Source organism: Sinohyriopsis cumingii, chromosome 2 (assembly GCF_028554795.1).
Source record: "Sinohyriopsis cumingii isolate HCF-2022 chromosome 2, ASM2855479v2, whole genome shotgun sequence".
In the NCBI taxonomy this organism is placed as follows: domain Eukaryota; kingdom Metazoa; phylum Mollusca; class Bivalvia; order Unionida; family Unionidae; genus Sinohyriopsis; species Sinohyriopsis cumingii.
Window position 1 is genome coordinate 15,374,601 of NC_142962.1, and position 23,561 is coordinate 15,398,161.

At 35.6% G+C, this 23,561-nt stretch overlaps 1 protein-coding gene across 1 annotated transcript in view; it reads left to right on the top strand.

The window, feature by feature from the left end:
* LOC149804374 (nuclear pore complex protein Nup133-like) overlaps positions 1-23,561 on the top strand; it is a 128,712-nt gene that overhangs the window by 78,814 nt on the left and 26,337 nt on the right. The window contains exons 25-31 of the mRNA XM_089939524.1: positions 396-435; positions 6,167-6,291; positions 7,656-7,715; positions 9,513-9,588; positions 18,615-18,676; positions 20,428-20,484; positions 22,940-23,020. Of these exons, the coding sequence (XP_089795650.1) occupies positions 396-435; positions 6,167-6,291; positions 7,656-7,715; positions 9,513-9,588; positions 18,615-18,676; positions 20,428-20,484; positions 22,940-23,020 (501 nt within the window). The remainder of the gene's footprint in view (positions 1-395; positions 436-6,166; positions 6,292-7,655; positions 7,716-9,512; positions 9,589-18,614; positions 18,677-20,427; positions 20,485-22,939; positions 23,021-23,561) is intronic.

Here is a 23,561-nt window from a genome sequence, read left to right on the forward strand (position 1 = left end):
TTCATCCCAATAGTTAGTTGGCCATAAATGAAAATGGTACTAGTCTTACATACAATATGGCAACTGTGACAGACATCTTGAAAATCCTGCTCATAATTCTTTAATAGAAAGTCATAATGACATGGTTTTTTTTAAATATCAAAAGTCTTTTTATGTTGTCTAGTAGGTCCTAAATAAAACTCTGTAATGTTTAATATGTTGAATTGCTGTTAAACATCAGCAATAGACTGATACAGGTACAAACTATAAGATTGTTTAATATCTGCATATGATTTAAATTTAGAAATCTTCATGTTTTTCTTGTAATAAACTTAAACGTTTGTTTACATATATGTGTTTGTGTGAATAACTCAATAAAATCCGATTTAGATAGAAATTCATGTTTTATTTTTCAGGGGTTCTCAGATTTCCTGTTTAATTGGTACATGAAAGAAGGTAAGACCTACTTTACAGCTGTACTATCCTGTAACCATGTCTTTCTAAGATCTTTGTCTTCTGGCTTTATTATCTCTTCCATATTTTGCATTTAGCAAGGGAGCCCCGAGTGGCCGAGTGGTCTAAAGCGCTCTTCGTTACGGATCACTGCCATCTCATCTCACCTCTGTCTGCGGCGGTTTGAGTCTAAGATTCAGCCAATGTGGGCATGTGAGAAAGCTTGCCAGTAGCTTCTCGTGGGTCAGTGGTTCTTTCCGGTGTTTTCCGGGTTCTTCCTCCACCATTAATACTGGCCGCCATGTATAGCCTATCGTGCTGAAAAATGGCGTTAAACCCCACAACAACGACAACAACAACAGCATTTAGCAAGAATAATAGAATCTGTCATGTGCACTGACGTGGGATATCCCTGCTGATATTTCCCTACCGCACACAGGTGGGCATTTAGAATATTTCCTCATTTCTGGTCAGACAAATGTGCTGGGAAAAAGAAAATCATTGTCATGAATGTAGCTCTTACAAGATGGCAATTTTCTGAAAGTTCTTATTGTAAACAAGAATTTCTTTTCATAAACTATAAATAATATGATACACTTAATGACATCATCTGTAGTATCGCTGTATGCACTCATGGATTTCTCACATGAGCCAGTTGTCACATGTTTATAGGAATGGGAGAATATCACTTGGCCACTGAAGAATCAAGTAGCCACAGATATCTTTTAGAATTTTCATATTTTAGTTTTCTAATATTGTATAATACTCCTGATATTTTGGCTCATTGGAAAGACATAGCATTCTGCGGAACACTTTTTTTTAGCGAGGAACTTTATTTTATGGCAGAATTAATACTTATAAAGGTGTGATCTCTTGACATGGTCCAGCCTATGAAAGTCAGATCGCTTGAGATGGTCAAATTCAGAGATAGTCTTTCCTATAAAAGTTGGAACTCTTGAAATGGTCCTGTCAGTTGAGATGGTCCTGCCTATACAGGTTTGATATCTTGAGATGGTCCTGCCTATACAGGTTTGATATCTTGAGATGGTCCTGCCTATCAAGGTGTGAGCTCTTGAGATGGTTATAGTTGTCAAGGACTGATCTCTTAAGATTATCCCAGTTGTAATGTTTTTCTGATCACTTGAGCTAGTTGTAAGTCAGAAAAGTCCTGCCATTATAGGCCTGTTTTCTGGAGATGATCCTGCCTATAAAAGTCTGATCGCTTGAGATTATTGTGCCTATAAAATTTGATTTCAAGAGATGGTGTTAAATATAAAAGTCTGATCTTTTGAGATATTCCTATGTCAAAAATGGTCCTGTCTATAAAGATCTGATCTCTTGATGGTCCTGTCTATAAAAGTCAGATTTCTTGAGATGGTCCTCTCTATAAAGTGTTCTCATGAGATGGTCCTATTACAACAGTCTGATCTGTTAAGATGGTCCGAAGTCAAAGCAAAATGTACTTGTTTTACTATACAGATTTATGTTTGTTTCCCAAGGAGTTATGCATCAATTTTTATTTCTGCAGAAAAAGAAAATTATTCACATCAATATTGTGTAAAAGACAGAAAATACATACTTGTACCACAGAGTCATGAAAAATGTATAAAGTATCAATTAATATTAGCCTTTTAATTATGGTATTTATCTGATAATAAGCTAATACTTGACAAGTCCGTCCCAATTCACACAAAATATATTGCAAATATTTACTAAGTGTATCTCTGTCTGATAATAATACCCTCCCCCCAACACATTTTGAAAAAATTAATTGGTCTTATTAATGGAAGAAATACTGTATCCCCATCCATTTTGAAAAGTAAAGATTATTTAATCTCTTCCATCTTTACTCTATGTCTCTTTGTTAGTAATTGTAATGAATCTTTGTTAGTAATTGTAATGAATCTTTGTTAGTAATTGTAATGAATCTTTGTTAGTAATTGTAATGAATCTTTGTTAGTAATTGTAATGAATCTTTGTTAGTAATTGTAATGAATCTTTGTTAGTAATTGTAATGAATCTTTGTTAGTAATTGTAATGAATCTTTAACACAGGTAAAGATACAAATTTGGAATATGGCAGGGGTGGCCTGTATATGTGTACAACACTTTTTAAATTTTGGTATCATTTGGGGCCAGGGCTAGATTGTTTGGGAGGCTTCATACAACAGACCAGAAGAGTTTATCAGTGGTCTGTTGTCTATCATTTATTGATCCATTTGTCATGTTGTACAAGTTTCTTATCTACTACTAAACTGCCTATAGAATTGTCATGAAATTTTACACACATTCATCCTATGATCTAGTTCATCCTGAATGAAAATGGCACTGTTCTTACAGCCATTAATGAATAGATGGTCTTATCAGCATTGGTTTTTCAGTGAAGGTCTTGCTGGTCCTCAATGAAAATCGTGCTAATCTGACTCCATTGTGGCAGTTACAGCAGCCATTATAACAATCTTATTGCTGCTCCTCCATGTTGGTCCTAAATGAAAATGGTGCCAGTTGGATGTCATCTTGAAAGTCTTGATATTAGTACTATTGTACAGATAGTAATATTGCCTAGATGTTCCTAAATAAAATCGGTTCCATATATACATCAAGTAGAACTACACAGTGTCCATCTTGCAAATCTTATTATATCTACTCCAGTGGAATGTATACTTGTATCACCATGGGTTTTCAGCTAAACAAGTTGTTATGAAGTCAGGTTGATTCTTTATGAAGATGATAAAACTCAGACATCTAGTATATCATAAAAATCTTGTTATCATTGCTCATCCTGAATAGTTGGTCATAGTGTTTTCACAGAAAGACTTCTTGTGATGCTTGTTTGGTCCTAAATGAAAATGATGCAGATCTGAAATCCGTTATGGCTATCATGGTGACTGTTTTGAAAATCTTGTTATCGCTACTACTCCCAAATGGAAAGTCATTATGAAATGGGGTTTTCACCTGAATATGTCAGATGTCTAGTTGGTCCAAAATGAAATTGGTGCCAATCTGATGTCCAATATGGCCACCACAGCAGAAATCTTGAAAATCTAGTTACTGCTACTCCTCAGTGAAAAGTACTATTGCCTAGTTGGTCATAAATGAAAATGCACATCCAAATTTGCCACAACAGTGTCCATTTTTGAATACCTTGTTATCATTACCCATCCTGAAAGGATAGTCATATCAGCATAGGGTTTTCACTAAAAGTCTTTTTGGTCCTCAGTGCCCAGGTGGCCAAGCAGTCTTAAGTGCTCTCTTTGACTGATCACTACCAATTGACCTCTGTCCAGGTGGGTTCGAGTCTCTTGTTCAGCCAGTGTTGGTACTGTGTGACAATGCTATAACGCACCCTGCAATAACGCGAATTTGGATATAACAGTTGTGGCGTGGCTCCCAAAATTTCATATGCTCATTTGCACATTACATATTTTTTTGTCTTCAAAGTACGTGAAATAGTGTATAAAAAATATATTATCAATTTGGGGAGGAGATTGTGTATGAATTCAAATATAATATGATCATGGCGTGTTTCCTGAAATTTTAAATACATGTACATGTACGTGTATTTTTCTCGTGCCTGGAATTTTTTTTTTTTTAAAGTACGAGAAATAGTGTGTCAAATGTTTATTATCATTTGGAGGAAGAGTTTACGTATGAATTCGAATGTAATATGATCATAGCGTGGCTTCTGAAGTTTAACAATTTCACCAGGTTCTTTTGAAGTGTTATACCAAAATAAACATTATCGGAAATGTTACTTATTACTGATCCATGAGTAAAGCCAGTAAGTTGTCTTTGTGATTGTCTTCAATTAATTCTGTGTACAGTTGTTGGTCAGACAATAGCCGACATGTGTTTCTTCTTTAACTGCATAAACAACCAAGCAGCAGACAACGCAGTTGTTGATAAAAAATTCTCACAATTTAATAAACATAAAAAAATGAAAGCCGCCAAAATGTTTGCTGGGCTTGGCAATGTTATTAGATGCAATCTGTTGACCAGTAAATAATGTCCACTTTATTAGCTGGAAATTGAAAAGGTATGAAATTGTACATGTGTTCAGCCTACAAATCTTTATAAAAGTATTTTTCACATGGAAACGCATTTGAGAAAATTTAGCAGTAGGAAATTTGTACAGACACCGTTCATAGACCATGGAACGTAATGAACTGTACATGGGCTTTGTCTTTCTTAACCTGATTTTGCTGTTAATTTTTCCCATTGAATTCAGACACATAATTATCTGTGACAAAATTACTGATTAGTTTAAATATGTATGCAGTTTTTGCAATGGAATTATATGTGTTATGGATTAACTGCATGCCATGACGGTACAACATCAGATGGTAAGTAAACAGTGTTAATACTCTGTTCATGCTATATATTAGATGCTGAATTCAGACACAATGATCTGTGACTAAATTATTGAACATTTTAAATCTGTGTGTAATTTTTCAAAGGAATTACATGCATTATGGATGAATAGCATGCCACGATAGCACGATAGTAAATGGTCTTGATACCCTATTCATGATATACATTAGACATAAATAAATGTATATGTGCTAATATGTTGTTCTCTGAAAAAAGTAAAATACTGTAAAACCCCGCATTAACGCAACCCTGCTATTAACGTGATCCAATTTTTTTGATCCCAATTATCACATCATAGCTGGATTTCACTGTATATGAGAAAACTGCCAGTAGTTTCCTGTGGGCCAGTGGTTATTACTAGGCTTTTCCGGGGCTGTTCTTTGACCATTTATGGTGGCCACCATGCATAGCCTACCTTGTGCTGAGAAATGGCATTAAACCCGAAAACAAGAACAACCATTGGTACTAAATGGAAATGGTGCTAAATCTGACAGCCAGTATGGCAGCCATCATAGAAATCTTATTATTGCTCCATCTTCTAAAGAGATCAGATTGACATGGGGTTTTCACCAGAAGACTTAAGAAGTCTAGATGGTTCTAAATGAAAATGGGGCCAATCTGATGTTCAGCATGGTAGTCATAATTACCGTCTTGTAAATCTTGAAATCTTGTTGGTCCTGAATGAACATGATTCCACTCACTCATTCATCTAGTAAATCGTGTTATTGCTATTCCTCCCAAAATTGATGTATGGTGTTGTTACTAAACAAGTTCTTGTGATGTCAGGTTGATCCAGTATGAAAATGGTGCAGCGTAGTCATCCAGTATGGCTGCCCCAGTAGCTGTCTTGAAAATCTTATCAGTATTCTGAATGAATCACCATATCAATATTGGGCTTTCAATAAAAGACTTATTATGATGTCTAGTTGGCCATAGATAAAAGTGGCGCTGATCGTACTGTATAGCCACACAATGGCTATCTTGAAAATCTTGGTATGACTATCTCTCTAGATTTCAGTTCTTTGATATTGTATTTTCACTTGTTACGATGTTTAGTTGGTTCTAATAGATATAGTGCAATCTGATATCCAATATGGCCACCATGGCAGCCATCTTGAAAATCATGCTATTGTTAATACTCCAAATTAGAAAGACATATCTGTAAGTTGTTTTCCTAAAGTAAAATATATGCTCGTTTTTCATATATTAGTCTTTAAATAAAAATATTTTTCAATAAACTATTAAACTATTCAAAAAACTAGTATTTTTCACTACATGATATGCATAGGCATCTGTTCATTGATTCCTTTAATTATCCCCTGTTCAAATTTCTTAGAAAAATTCAAGGTTTATCTTGCATACAGGGAAGAGAGGTAAAATGTTGTCTCAGCCAACCAGTAAGGAGCAAGACTTGACCCGCTTTCTTCAGGCTGATGATCTACACTACCTAAAATGGCTTCATGACATCAATTCCAATAAATTCAAGGAGGTAAATTCTCATGGCTATCAATTCTAGCTTTCTTCACTTTAAAACCAATACATTGCCAATTTCATATGTAAATATGTAAGGAAGAACCCTGTTGATTTCAATGTCAAATGGTCATGGTCAGTGAAAGAAAGAAAGAAAAAATGGCCTCTGCACAATAACTAAAATTCTGCAACATCAGAGGTTTCCAAACTTTGTGGCTGGCTTGCACTTGAAGTAAGGAATAACCTTATCGATTTTGGATCGAAGGTCATTGTCACTGGCTGAAAGAAGAACAGTTGTTTCCACACAGAAACTTGAGTTCTCCACCATTTTATAAATCTTTTTGGATAGATTGCACATGGTTTAAGGAAGGTCCCTATTGATTTTGGGGTAAAAAAAAGTCAGAGATCAATATCACTATGAAAAATTATCTCCATATTAAAACTCAAGCTTTATACATCTAAGTTAAATGTGGGGTAAGAAAGCAGATCAATTTAGTGCTTGCATGTCAAAGGTCAAGGTCACTGACAAAGAAAAAAGTGGTTTCTATTGAAAAATCAAAGTTAAGGGTTATTTTGTGGTTGGCGTATACTGTGCTAATCAACGTACTCTTGTCCATTTTGGTCTATGAAATGCCTTCAGAGTTTTTAATTATAATTTCATCCATTGCTTCCTTTATTTCTGATCATTTGGAACAAAATGGAAATGCATTTACCAAGGTCAAGTTTTCTGTTTTCAAGAGTTGTCAAGGGAGAGAACTGTAGCTTTCTTATTTTGTCCATTTACTAGCATGCTTGAATACAGTAGCAAATTCTTTTAAATGGAAATGACAGTATTAAATTTTTGATAATGTGAAATTTAACTGCAACTGCAGTAAGTGTACAGATATAAATGTAGATTACATTTGTCACCATATTTTTTTACTTTCTTTCAAGTAAAGAATGTACAGATTCAGCTGGCAGTGATATCACATCATTAGTGGTTGATGTTTAAATTGTCCTCAACAGGAACAATTTCACAGCTCACTGGAGTGAAAACTATTCTGTCAGTATGGATTATAATGTTAAAAGGCTTATGACAGCTTGAAAATAAATCAATATTTTTTATTCATTCATGAAATATGCTAACTTTTCATTGTTTTTTTTATCATTCATCATTTAGCATTTTGTATTTGTACTGTCCACTTAAAAATGCTTTCTTCATTTTTATTGTGCTCAGTCTACATTTTTTTCAGCTACATTCATTATGCATTTTATTTGCATTCTACTTTCACTCTGTAAAATTACCCATTTTAAGTTCTGTGTAAACATGAGATTTAGAAGAATCTTTAGCTTTTCCTCACATAGCCAAACATGTATGCAGAAATGTTCAGACTTGTGTTTCAGGCTCACCTTACATTAATGCATCTGGGACGACATGAAACAGAGATCCTTGCAAGGAAGAAAGTAAGTTGATTCAGTTTTCTTTTTCACTAGTGGACAAAATATATCACTTGCTTTCTTAACATATTTCTCCTAAAGTGTTAACTGAATGTGTTCGTACAGAATGTGTATGTAATTAAAGCTACATAAAAACATATACTGCTCTATAAATACAGAGTGTGCAGACTGAATGCCATAATCAATGATATGTTTGTATTTAAGGATCCAAAATACATAAAGTACATTATAAATACTTTGAACTTGATACATATTATTTAACACGTTGTCAGTCTTGAACAGATGCCTAGAACATTAATCACAAATTAACAGTCTTGATTGGTTCAGGGGCAACAATATCATCCCCTTCCAGATCTGAATCTCTCACTTACATTTTTCTCTGGTTCATCAAGGAGAAACAGCACCTGTTATAATTAGGGGCTACCACTCTATCATCTCTGACACATTCATGATAGAGGAAATACGGGTCTTGCTTACAGATTTTGACCTGAATCAGCCCCAGTGACTCACCCTGTTCACAAAGTGGAACCTTTCATGCGTTCTGACATGGCTCAACCTAGACATGTTGGAGTTCTGACCAAAGCGTTGCTGAAGCTATTATCTTACAAAACAGGCTTTTTATAGCCCAAGCTTTAGCATACTGGGTTAGTGACTTACATGTTCTCTCAGTGAGCCAATACTATCTCCAGTTCAGAGTGGATGGTTGGGTGGTCCTAAGAATTCAACCAGGCTTCATAATCAGTAATCATTTCTGATCAGCAAGCACTCAGTACCTACTCATTTGTTTGCAGTTTTGCATTCAAAACATTGGTAGAGACATTGATGCGGTACCCAGTCAGTGCTCTGTACAGTATTTACAGTGGACAAAGAACTGTTGTGTTGCCTAACAAAACCACTCTATTCTGGTTAAGGCCTGGACGCATTATTGAAACCCTTTATTCCCTGACATCTTGCCTTTAGTGGGTGATACATTTGGCACACGTTGAAGTCTCACAAGACTAGATACACATCATGAATTTCCCAGTCCTTAGGTTTTGAGTGATCTCTGTGAGCCTCACACTTACAAACAATATTTTTATCCAGGACATTTCTGAAACCTTTGTCTGGCATATTCAGTCAACCTTCTTGACTTTTCTAATTGAATCTGGTGGGTCCACTTGCTAGGTGAAGATGTCCACCAGGCCAAATTAAATATAACTCTACCTTGTCATGGGTTTCAGTTTATAGCTTTTGCTGGATTCTCCAGGATGTTTCTCATGAAGAAAACATAATCCTTACCAGGATAATGGATGTCATTTAACCATTGGTGATGCTGTCTTCCTGTTAGGCAAGTAGTTTATCCTACATATTAGGTTTTAGGCCATATTTGTCTTGAAGGGTACACCTAGTAGAGGTTGGATTCTCATGCATTTCCTCCTATTACACATTCTTCTAGCAGTAATATGATCAATGAATGTATAATATGGAAAAAGTAAAGGTTTTAAAAAGTTATGTTTTTCGAGAATTCTTACTAGATCACATAACTATAAAGCCCTCCCATACTTCCATGCAAATGAGAACATCTTCATCGACATATTTCTTAGCTTAACTGGTAAAAGAAGTATAGGTATTGACCTAAATTGTGGGAAGAGAAAGAAATTGATGAGAGTTACTTCCCTTTAAATGGTATGTAGAATGTCTGTGTGGGCTGGATTCAAGAGGTAACATAGCTTAATGTGATTTGGTGAGTGAGTATTCTCCTAGAGATTTTATAAGATTTACTTTCACTGTAGTGAAATGGAATTTTAGTAATATTTTTTATAGACCCTCTTGAGCCTTAGCAAGCTGGCAGCCCTGGCTTCAGAAGACATAGATGAGGAGATGGAGAACAGCATCCAAGGTATTATGATGGGATTTTTTGGACTTATTACAAAGTAATGTCAAATACTACTTGATTGCAAAGTAATAGAATCAATTTTGTGGATTAAATGTGAGATGAGAAGCCCCCCTCAAAGTGTCCAGATTTCATAGGATGAAAGGAAATTACTCTTGAGTTACTTCCCATATATTCTGATCCTGAGTGTGTGATTTATTATCACTCACAAAATGCATATACTTGTTTATTTTCCAAAGTAGAAACAAAGGTTTGATATTGGAAAGGTACAACCTTCAAAAAAAGATAAAATATTTTTGGAAATGTTTTAAATCATTAAAAGGAGTCATGTAGAGTTTTGTTTCCAATAGATGCTGCTTTGTAATTGGTTTTTTTGGTTTGATGTTTTATCGAAGAGCAATGCCAGTGGGTTATTTAATGCAAAGGCAGTTGGAGTAAGTTCCTTTCTCAAGGACAGACAATGGTAACTGACTCGACTGTTTGAATGATAGGATTCAAACTGGACCCTTTGGTTTAGTCACACTAATCACCCTGTAGCATGCAGTACAGTGGACCCTTTTGGTTTAGTCATACTGATCACCCCATAGCATGCAGTACAGTGGACCCTTTTGGTTTAGTCATACTAATCACCCCCTGTAGCATGCAGTACAGTGGACCCTTTTGGTTTAGTCATACTGATCACCCTATAGCATGCAGTACAGTGGACCCTTTTGGTTTAGTCATACTAATCACCCTGTAGCATGCAGTACAGTGGACCCTTTTGGTTTAGTCATACTAATCACCCTGTAGCATGCAGTACAGTGGACTATTTTGGTTTAGTCATACTAATCACCCTGTAGCATGCAGTACAGTGGACCCTTTTGGTTTAGTCATACTAATCACCCTATAGCACGCAGTACAGTGGACCTGTTTGGTTTAGTCCTGCTAATCACCCCCTGTAGCATGCAGTACAGTGCATCAGGCCTATTATTCATCTCTAAGTTCACAAGGAATTGCTTTATCAGTGTGAAAATGTTTTTCAAACTCAAATAAAACTTTTCACCCCAAAATTAGAATTGCATAGAAATCAGCAGACTTCCATGACCATATGGTGGGATATGTATTTTGACCCATATCTATCTAATGTGGACAAATTCTTTCACACATACATAACAATGAGACAAAAACAGACCCTACCTTAAGATATAATACCCATGTATATGCAAAGGCAGTTTGTAAATTTGTTTGCTAGATATTTAATTGGTTTCAAAATGAAATGACTTGTCATACACACATCTTAGCAAAATAATGAAATGACTTGTCATACACACATCTTAGCAAAATAATGAAATGACTTGCCATACACACATCTTAGCAAAATAATGAAATGACTTGTTATACACACATCTTAGCAAAATAAGAAAAATATTCTGAAATGCCACATGCGTCCCCTCTATGTTCATTACACTTTTATTTATAAAAAAAATTTGTTCAGCTGGTTGAAGTATGAAAATGGTGTCAATATAGTGACTGTGGTGACAATTTTGAAAATCTTATTATGTTGTGATGGCAGTACTGATATCTTTTTTTTTTTTAATGAGTTGTAATGTATTAAAATGATTCCAGTTTGACCACTACAATGGCTGTCTTAGTAGTATCATGAAAATCCTTTTGCTACTTGCAACTGCTCCAGAACAGTTGGTTTTATTGACTTGATTTTTGTTATTAAAATAATATCAGAATATGTAACTGGTACTGGATGAAAATCTGATCGCAACCACAGAGACCATATCCAAGAAATTGGCTCTTGTTACCACTGATGCTCTTGAATGAATGATGACATTGACATGGAATATCACTGAAACACCTTGAATGAATGATGACATTGGCATGGAATATCACTGAAACACCTTAAATGAATGATGACATTGGCATGGAATTTCATTGAAACACCTTGAATGAATGATGGCATGGAATATCACTGAAACACCTTGAATGAATGATGACATTGACATGGAATATCACTGAAACACCTTAAATGAATGATGACATTGGCATGGAATATCACTGAAACACCTTGTATGAATGATGATATTGGCATGGAATATCACTGAAACACCTTAAATGAATGATGGCATGGAATATCACTGAAACACCTTGAATGAATGATGACATTGGCATGGAATATCATTGAAACACCTTGAATGAATGATGACATTGGCATGGAATTTCATTGAAACACCTTGAATGAATGATGGCATGGAATATCACTGAAACACCTTGAATGAATGATGACATTGACATGGAATATCACTGAAACACCTTAAATGAATGATGACATTGGCATGGAATATCACTGAAACACCTTAAATGAATGATGACATTGGCATGGAATTTCATTGAAACACCTTGAATGAATGATGGCATGGAATATCACTGAAACACCTTGAATGAATGATGACATTGACATGGAATATCACTGAAACACCTTAAATGAACGATGACATTGGCATGGAATATCATTGAAACACCTTGAATAAATGATGGCATGGAATATCACTGAAATACCTTGAATGAATGATGACATTGACATGGAATATCACCGAAACACCTTAAATGAATGATGACATTGGCATGGAATATCATTGAAACACCTTGAATGAATGATGATATTGGCATGGAATATCACTGAAACACCTTAAATGAATGATGGCATGGAATATTACTGAAACACCTTGAATGATGATATTGGCATGGAATATCACTGAAACACCTTGAATGAATGATGACTGACATGGAATTACACTGAAACACCTTGAATGAATGATGACATTTACATGGAATATCACTGAAATACCTTGAATGAATGATGACATTGACATGGAATATCACTGAAATACCTTGAATGAATGATGACTGACGTGGAATTACACTGAAACATCTTGAATGAATGATGACATTAACATGGAATTTCACTGAAACTCCATGAATAAATGATGGCATTGACATGGAATTTCACTAAAACACCTCATGGCATTAACATGGGATTTCACTAAAACACCTCTTCAATAATGACATTGACATGGGATTTCACTAAAACACCTCAAGGCATTGACAGGGGGATTTCACTAATACACCTCTTGATTGATTGATGACGATGACTAGGGATTTCACTAAAACACCTCATGGAATTGGCATGGGATTTCACTAAAACACCTCTTGAATGAATGATGGCATTTACATTGGATTTCACTAAAACACCTATTAAATGAATGATGGCATTTACATGCCAGTAGCTTCTTGTGGGTCGGTGGTTCTTCCCGGGTTCTTCCTCCTTCATTAATACTGGCCACCATGCATAGCCTATCGTGTGCTGAAATATGGCATTAAACCCAACAACAACAACAACAACAATGGCATTTACATTGGATTTCACTAAAACACATCTTGTATGAGTGATGACATTTTCATGGGATTTCACTAAAACACCTATTAAATAATTGATGACATTTACATTGGATTTCACTAAAACACATCTTGTATGAGTGATGACATTGGCATGGGATTTCACTAAAACACATCTTGTATGAGTGATGACATTTTCATGGGATTTCACTAAAACACCTATTAAATGAGTGATGACATTGGCATGGGATTTCACTAAAACACATCTTGTATGAGTGATGACATTTTCATGGGATTTCACTGAAACACATCTTGTACGAGTGATGACATTTTCATGGGATTTCACTAAAACACCTATTAAATGAATGATGGCATTTACATGGGATTTCACTAAAACACATCTTGTATGAGTGATGACATTGACATGGGATTTCACTAAAACACATCTTGTATGAGTGATGACATTGACATGGGATTTCACTAAAACACATCTTGTATGAGTGATGACATTGACAGGGGATTTCACTAAAACACATCTTGTATGAGTGATGGCATTGACATGGGATTTCACTAAAACACATCTTGTATGAGTGATGACATTGACATGGGATTTCACTAAGATACATCTTGTATGAGTGATGACATTGACATGGGATTTTACTAAGACACATCTTGTAAGAATGATGGCATTTACATTGGCTTTCACTAAAACACATCTTGTATGAGTGATGACATTGACATGGGATTTCACTAAGACACATCTTGTATGAGTGATGACATTGGCATGGGATTTCACTAAAACACATCTTGTATGAGTGATGGCATTGACATGGGATTTCACTAAAACACATCATGTATGAGTGATGACATTGGCATGGGATTTCACTAAGATACATCTTGTATGAGTGATGACATTTTCATGGGATTTCACTAAAACACCTATTAAATGAATGATGGCATTGACATGGGATTTCACTAAAACACATCTTGTATGAGTGATGGCATTGACATGGGATTTCACTAAAACACATCTTGTATGAGTGATGACATTGGCATGGGATTTCACTAAGTTACATCTTGTATGAGTGATGGCATTGACATGGGATTTCACTAAAACACATCTTGTATGAGTGATGACATTGGCATGGGATTTCACTAAGATACATCTTGTATGAGTGATGACATTGACATGGGATTTCACTAAAACACATCTTGTATGAGTGATGACATTGGCATGGGATTTTACTAAGACACATCTTGTATGAGTGATGACATTGGCATGGGATTTCACTAAAACACATCTTGTATGAGTGATGACATTGACATGGGATTTCACTAAGACACATCTTGTATGAGTGATGGCATTGACATGGGATTTTACTATAGTAAATGTCACATGGGTCATATATGCACATTTACTCATTTTAAATTAAATATAAATTGTTCTTTTAAAATTTAAAACAAATTTTCATTAGCCAAAGTCTATTCAGTCCTGATTATTGAATCCTCTGCATCTTAACTATCACCAAGAAACTTCCAGATGAAAATTTATCGCTATGGACTTTTACAATGGTCGTCCCCAGCCGAGTCATACCAAAGACTTGCAAAAATGGTACTTACAGCTGCCTCGCTTGGCACTCAGCATGAAAGGTTAGTGTTAGGACTGGTGTCAGGATAATGTTACTTTGTGGAACATCATGCTACATGTCTGCAGCATAATGCCCCAGTGCTAGACATCACTATAAACTGCCACACTGCAGACTACATAGCGATATGACTGAAAAAATGTTAAAGCTACATTAAAAATCCAAATCACACACATGCACACACACACACACACAGTGGAGGCCATGTACTAAACTTGGGTCCAATTAAGAGTGCAGTGAGTGAAATCATCACAGTCGAGGATAGTACAAATTTGTTTATCAATATGCATAACTTTTATTGTGACATCATAGCGCGATATTCAATCTGGATTGTACTGGATCACACCTTTAGGTTCATTTCATCCAGAAATGTCTATGTACTTTAACATTGATTTTGCCATATGCACCTATCTGGGCTTCTAAATAATGACCTTCCAAAGGAAAATGGATGTATATAAAATCTAAATAAAGTGAATACTTGAAACTTAAAGGTATGTAGAATCAAATTCTAAAAGTATGACACCCATTACTGAAATAAAAATCTGCGTTGAATGCCTACATGACCCATGTGTTTTTACAATGAAACACCTCTTGAATGATTGAAGGCATTGACATGGGATTTCACTAAAACACCTCTTGACTGAAAAATGACATTAAAATGGGATTTCACTAAAACACCACTTAAATGAATGATGGTGTTTTCATATTGGATTTCACTAAAACACCTCTTGAATGTTTGATGGCATTGACATGGAATTTCACTAAAACACCTCTTGAATGTTTGATGGCATTGACATGGGATTTCACTAAAACACCTCTTGAATATTTGATGGCATTGACATGGGATTTCACTAAAACACCTTTTGAATATTTGATGGCATCGACATGGGATTTCACTAAAACACCTTTTGCAATGTGTAATTGGTCTTCATGAAAATGTACTTGTCCTTGCTGTTGGGAACAGGTCTTAAAACCAGACCAACTTGACTTTTGGATCAAGTATTTGTACTTGATTGAGGGGGCCCTGAGTGGCCAAGTGGTCTAAAGTGATCTCCATTACGAATCACTGCCATCTCACCTCTGTCTGCATGGGTTCGAGTCTCGGATTCTGCCAATGTGGGTATGTGAGAAACCTTGCCAGTAGCTTCTCATGGGTCGGTGTTTTTTTCTGGGGTTTTCCTGGGTTCTTCCTCCACCATTAATACTGGCCGCCATGTATAGCCTACAACAACTACAACAACAACTTGATTGAGCTTATGAAAACAGAGACTTGAACCTATACAAATAAATTTTGAGCAGTAAACATGTTGATAGTCAGTGCTCTTTTATTGATATCAAGGTCTGGGGTCTTGGCTCGTGTCTTTGTCTTAATGGCTTCTGAGCATAATAAGAAAATCAGGTTAGAGGTTTGTATTTAATGCCATTTTTCAGCACATGATAGGCTTTTTAGGACTCTAGGTCTTAAACTATGCAACAAAAAGAAGCTAAACCAACAAGTTTAGTAAAATCAACAAATTATTTATTTTCTCTTAATTACAATGTGAAAATTTAAGAGACAGTATTTTGAATTAAATCCCAAATAATCCTAAATTATCACATGTCTAAAAGAGTAGAATGTTCTGATTGAATTTCAATTGTCTTGAATATTCTGGTGTACCACAATGATGCAATCCAGAATGTCTTTAAATGAGATCTCAGTAATTCCAAAATAATGTGTTAATCCAAAGTCTGCAAGCCCATAGTAATTCCAATGAATAATTTAAATAAATAATTCCTCTCAATTATATCTTAACACAGATGAAAACTCTGATCATGTATTCCTGCAGACTGATATAAAACAGGAATGAATTATTTGTTTACTAAGTCCCTTTTTCTCCTTCATTTCACTTGACCTATAATGTGATAGATTTCTGATGGAAGAACCTAGTCTAACTGTAAAATAAGACTGACCTTGAACTCTAGCTATACAAATCTGTTTCTAGAATGTTCTGAACTAAAAAGTTATATCAACAGCTTATTTACAGCGTACGTTCATGGACAAATGTTAATCATGTAAACATCCTGTTTACAAATGACCATTATATTAAAGTACAATCTACAATCATTGACTAAAGTTAAGCACCTAATATAGCTATACAGAAATGGCTACACATGGCGACCAATATATTCGGTGGAGGAGGATGAACCCAAGAAAACTCCATGAAGAAACACTGAAAAAGCTACTGGCAAGCTTTATCACATGCTTACATTGGCCAAGCAGAGACTGAAACCCACATGAACAGAGTTGAAATATCCGTGAGCTGTAAAGACGAGTGTCTTGCACCACTTGTGACACCCAGGGGCCCCAAAAACAAAATGGATATTTATAAAACCCAATTTGTGGATAGAACTGAAGAATACTTTGAATGATAACAGTTCATTTACTGTTTTTGTTCCAGCTGAGCAGATGTGGGTATATATCTTGACAGCATTTGAGGCCTGTTCAGTGATCTTCTCTCCATAATAGCAGGGTTAAAAGTCATTAAAAGAAATTTGTGTGTGTTTGTGTGATTTGTATTTTTAATGCAGCTTTAAAAAAATTCAGTAGTATCGCTATGATGTCTGCAGTGTAGCAGTTTATAGTGATGACTAGCACTGGGGCATCATGCCACAGACATGTAGCATGATGTCCCACCCAGTCACATTATCCTGACACCAGGCTGACCAGTCCTTACTAACCTCTTGACTGCTCATGTGGCCTAGTGGTTAGAGCATCCACCTTGGATGCAGGAGGTCGTGGGTTTGATCCCCGGCTGAGTCATACCAAAGACTTAAACAATAATGGTACTAACAGCTGCCTCGCTTGGTGCTCAGCATTAAAAGGTTAGTGTTAGGACTAGTCGGCCTGGTGTCAGGATAATGTGACTGGGTGGGACATCATCCTACATGTCTGCAACATGATGCCCCAGTGCTAGGCATCACTATAAACTGTCACACTGCAGACATTGTAGCGATATGACTGAAAAAATTGTTAAAGCTACATTAAAAATCCAAATCACTCACTCTTTTACTCACACTAACCTCTTAATGCTGAGCTGCTAGCGAGGCAGCTGTTAGTACCATTTTTGTAAGTCTGGTATGACTTGACGGGGGTCAAACCCATGACCTCCAACATCCATAGTGGATGCTCTAACCACTGGACCACCAAAAATTTGTACTGAACTTGTGAGCATATCAACTCAGATGTTGTAGTTTTTAATTGTGCATTGGAGGCTCAGTAGTTGAAGTGTTGGAATTATGACCTGAAAGATATGTTTGATTCCCAGATTGGTTTTGCATGATGTGTCTTTGGGTGAGGCAATTTGCTTTGCTTGCCTTGATGTGAGATAACCTTCAAGGTGTTGATGTGCAGTGTAACACCAACCTATATTTCTTAAGACTATTTGAGACAGCAGTTAAATATAATAATAGAATGGGGAGATGGACTTAATGTGGATTCCTACAAAATTCTTTCAGCCAGTAGAGTGTCAGACCCTGTGTGGGACCCTTGTTCATTGCAGAGCGAGCCGAGTTTCAGCTCCTTTGCGAGATTGATGATTTATTTCAGACATGGCAGCTTATGAATTTTCTTTTTATTTTTCAAAAGCTGATGAATTTTAAATGCAAAGTGTTTAAAAAATCTGCAAGAAATGTATGAAGTATTGTAAACTTCTCTTCCAGGGCAGAGCTTCATTGAATCATATGTGTAGTCTGATTGAGAGTGCCATGTTACAGTGACACATAATAACAAACCTAATTACATCACACACACACACACACACACACACTTACTTTGACTTAATTACAATGGACCAGTCATCAGCTTTTTATCAATGTGAAGAAATTCTGGATGTGAAAAGTTTGAGTAGTCTTCTATCATAATTGGAATCAGATGTGTTGAATATAGAGGTTAGCATCATAATACCTATTTTGTTTATTTTGCCACATAATAATGCTGCTGAAATTTGGAATTTGTTTATTCAGATATAGATGAGGAACATGAGTTGATCCTTCACCAGGAATTGCTGCCAGCAGATCTTGTTCAGGTGAGTTTTGAACTGTTTTATCTCTAACTCCAGCAAATCTCATTTAGGTCAGTCTTATACTGATTCTCTTATCTGTCTAGCAGAACCTGTACAGCTGAGTTTTACACTGTTTCATCTCATTATTAAGTGAGATCATGAAAATCACAGGGGTTCTCAGGAGTGTGGTGATTGAGAAAGATTTAATTAATGTAAAACAGTTTGTTTGTTTTTTTTTACAGATACCCCATAGTGACCATGCAGTTTTGCAGATTTGCATTTTAAGAAAGTATCAGACATTTTTAATATTATTATTTTGGTGGATTGATCTGTACCATTGATTTTATTTTTGCAGATTGAACTTGTTTTCAGATCTTTTAATTAAACTGTTTCATAATTGAACGGTAAAAAGAATTTGAAACATTTTTATTTAATCAGTATAGTTTTATTTTGTGGTTAAATGCACTTGCTGAAACAACGCGCTATAATTTTTAAAATTTCAACTAGTAAATGCCCACCAGGGGCAATCTGTGTAAATTTTCCAAGTTATATTATTAAAATAAACTAGAGACAAACAGTCATACATATAATTATATTGTTATAAAAAAGACGTCATCCTTTACTTTCAAAACATTTCATGCCTGAAAAAGCATACATTAAATGTGAAACTAGTTGCACAGAATTTTCGGCGTTTGTGTTGTTTTTTTTATCACAATATCCCAAGTTATATTATGAATTCCTAGCTAATTATTTCTTTCACAGATAAATATTACTTACCTGTTGTGGAGATTATAAAACTGAGTTAGACTTTGAGATTGAGTTTTCAATCTCAGCCAGTTAAACAGTTAAAAACATGCATGCCATCCATTATGCTTTGGTTGTAATCATTACACTTTTTACCAGCAAATTACATTTTACGCTGGCCTGTATAAGGATTGCACTTTTTTGGTACATACAGAAATAAAGCAATAAAAAGAGTACTTTCCATATTTGCTATTTATGGCAGCTGTATATGACCCGTTTCCAAGAAAACATGGGTTTCTTTAAATATGAACATTGTCTCACAGATTTTATTATATTGATAAGCTATATAGTTAGCAGACCAGTCTTACTTTCAAAGAAAATGGCACCAGATGTTAAGCTAAATGCTTTATGGTTGTGGATGTTGTATGATGGAAAATGTTAGCGCAAATAGATCTTTTCAAACTTCAAAACATGTAAGATCGGAAAAAAGGACAGATCAACACCACTTCACAGACTTTAAAATAAGAATATCAGAGTACCATAATACAGCACTCAGAGCACATGAGCATACTCATGTAAGAATGCCAGGTAACAATCATTCAACAAAAGTTACACACGTAGACTAGTTAAAGTGAGAGCTGAATATATATAACCAGCCTTTCCACTTTAAATTATTGCAGCTGATACTGAAATTGGAAAAATCTTGAATAACTTCTTATAAATCGTGCAACAGAATTTGACAAATTCAGGAAGATGTTAGCTAGATGAGCAATGTCAGGCCTTTGTTCCTCTGGTTTAGGTTCTTTGCAATTTATGGAACCAGTGTCAAATTTCTCTTATAAAACATCTAGCTAAAACTTGTCTTACTAGATACAGAAAGCTTGATGACATTTAGTTTTAGAAGCAATTAAATTCATTAGAGAGTTATTTCCAACAATGTATTTACTTATGTTAGTCTCTTAGACGTTTTTTCCAAAGAAAATTATTGTGCATAATTTTGTGATATTTCTGTTAATTTTTCATTTCTTCAGGGTCTAAATATGGAACCAGAGCACATGAGAGTATTGGAGCCTACAGAACTTGTCAGAGTAATTGCTTTTCTTTATTTCTCATAAAATCTGTGCAGATGTAAACAGTAACAAATATACTTTTTCATTTGTTGAAGTTTTAGAAATTACTCTTTTCCTAATGAATTTTGTTTATTATTTTTGGATTAAAAATAATGTAAATTAGAACATTGTGATCATCAAGATGTATAAAGCATACAGGCACGGAAAATGGAAGGTTTCTGTTGTAGATAAGTAAATGAATAAATAAATAGCAAAAGGTTAGAGTGAGTAATAGTGAATTTTAGATCATCTGATGATAAAGCCATGTGAGTTTATGTTGTGGTCCTAGTTCCTGCATGCTTCAGCCATCTTCTGTCAATATTTAACCATTTTCAGCTTCTCAAAAGCTATTTTGGACTAAATTCAATAAATTTGGGCTGGAAGAATATTGACCTGAAGGTCCTTCTGGTTTATACAAATGAACCTGATTCAATATCAGATATGGCCACTGGTCTTAAAACCTTTAAATGACTTCTTTCATTAACAAAATCATTCAACAATATCGGACCAAACTTGACAGAAAGCATTTTGTCATGAAGACCTTTCAAGTCTGTACAAGTGATGCGAGTCTGCAACTTGGGCCAGTCCATTATCAAATATTGCTGCTATTGCTAAAAGTAGAAATGCCTTGAATGACTTCTAATAAAAGCAATAGAATTAACCAGATTTTGAAAGAGAACACCACAGCATGAAGACCTTTACACAATTGTTGCTGATCTGCCATCAAATGCCTAACATGACTAAAAGCATATGAACCTTGAGTGATTTTTCAGAAGCCAATGAACAGAGATATCAACCAAATTTGACCAAAAATAAAACTGTCATACAGATCTTCATGAAATAGATTTCCCAAACATAATATATTTGAAATACTGGCCATGTTTGCAAATTCAGACATTTGAAGTTATAAGGGACATTCACCACTTTGGGCATGTTCTAGCAACAAAGTGCATAAAAGGTCATCTGTTTTCCTGAGTGGATGTCAGGCTTGAGTTGCCTCCCATTTTATCAAGGGATAAAGCCAAGTCCACCAGTCATTAGTTACACTTGTGCCTCTTCATCATGCTTTTTTTGTCATGCTCTAAATTCTAATGCACATTGTGCCTCTTCATCAGCTGAGCAATTCCTTTGAGTTTTCTCACCTCAGGAAAGCATATTCCAAGTAATCTAAATTTCATTCAATCTGCATCATTGATGCAACATATATTGAGGCTATTCTTTAATGAGTATATGACAGTTATGTGAATATATGCTGGTTATATGCTTAACATATTGGTAAATATTCAGTAAATGTGTTTTTTCATATAGATTACATGACTCTGTTGAATCTTTTCTGCCACTGAAATTGGTTGTTGTTGTTGTGGGGTTTAACGCCATTTTTCAGCACACGATAGGCTATGTATGGCGGCCAGTATTAATGGTGGAGGAAGAACCCAGAAAAACCCCAGAAGAACCACCGACCCATGAGAAGCTACTGGCAAGCTTTCTCACGTACCCACATTGGCCGAATCCTAGACTTGAACCCATGCAGACAGAGGTGAGATGGCAGTGATCTGTAACGGAGAGCGCTTTAGACCACTCGGCCACTCGGGGCCCCTCTGAAATTGGTAAATACTGAGTACTTAAAAAAGTATATAAAACAGCAGTGGATATAAGCCATTATACGCATCAGCTTGATTTCATTGGCACTTTTTCAGCACTCTAAACCAATCCGTCAAGAATCACATTTGCAGTTATGCTTAGGAGCTAGTCATTTGCATGGTTCATGTTGTGCTTAGTAGAGCAGCTCAACACCTACCCTCAGCACACACTTCAAGAAAGATCACAAAACCATTCTCAGATTGCAAGCAATATTATCCAGTCTTCTTTTCCATGACCAAATTGAGAAAAGCAGGCCACCAAATAGACAAAGCTTTTGCAGGCCCTGCAACCCAGAACCTAGCCCTTATTTTAGTGGAGAGATAAGAAAAATAGAAGGGACCCCTAAAGCACTCCCAATGGCAAAAACATCCTTTAAATCCCTTTCCAGATGGAGGCTGCAGTTTCACATTCATGCTGCCTATTTTGTGGTGGTTGAAAGTCTCAGAAACTTTGCCATGAAATGGGAGAGATTCTGCCCTGACATGGTTCTTGTAAATTGTTTTAAAGGGCCTCCATATCATGTTCAGCATTGACTCATGCAGTGTTGTGGACTCCTTTCACTACAGACATCTTAAGAGATCTGCACAAAATTTATATTCTGCAGTAAGAAATAAACTCAAAAAGAAACATAATTTATGATAAACATGTCCTTTTTCAAGAGTTGCTAATAATCTTTCAGAATAAATATTCATCAGCTTCAGAATTATGACACAGAATTATGACACAGTTGAATTGTTCTCATTGAGTTGTAAACACTGATAATTTTTTTCTTTTCTTTTTGTGCACATGATAGCTGTATGTCAGTGAGGAGAATGTGTCTGCCACAGAATATGATTTTAAGAAAGCTCTAGATCTTCTCAACTTTATGGCCAAGGTAAGACACATTTTGTGTTGTCATGTAACATGCATTTGTCTGCAGTATAACATGGCCAAGGTAAGACACGTTTTGTGTTGTCATGTACCATGCATTTGTCTGCAGTATAACATGGCCAAGGTAAGACAAATTTTGTATTGTCATGTACTATGCATTTGGCCGCAGTAAAACATCGCCAAGGTAAGACACATTTTGTATTGTCATGTACTATGCATTTGGCTGCAGTATAACATGGCCAAGGTAAGACACGTTTTGTATTGTCATGTACCATGCATTTGGCTGCAGTATAACATGGCCAAGGTACGAAGCATTTTGTACCATGCATTTGTCTGCAGTATAACATGGCCAAGGTAAGACACATTTTATATTGCTATGTACCATGCATTTGTCTGCAGTATAACATGGCCAGGGTAAGACACATTTTGTATTGTCATGTACTATGCATTTGGCTGCAGTAAAACATGACCAAGGTAAGACACATTTTGTATTGTCATGTACTATGCATTTGGCTGCAGTATAACATGGCCAATGTAAAACACAT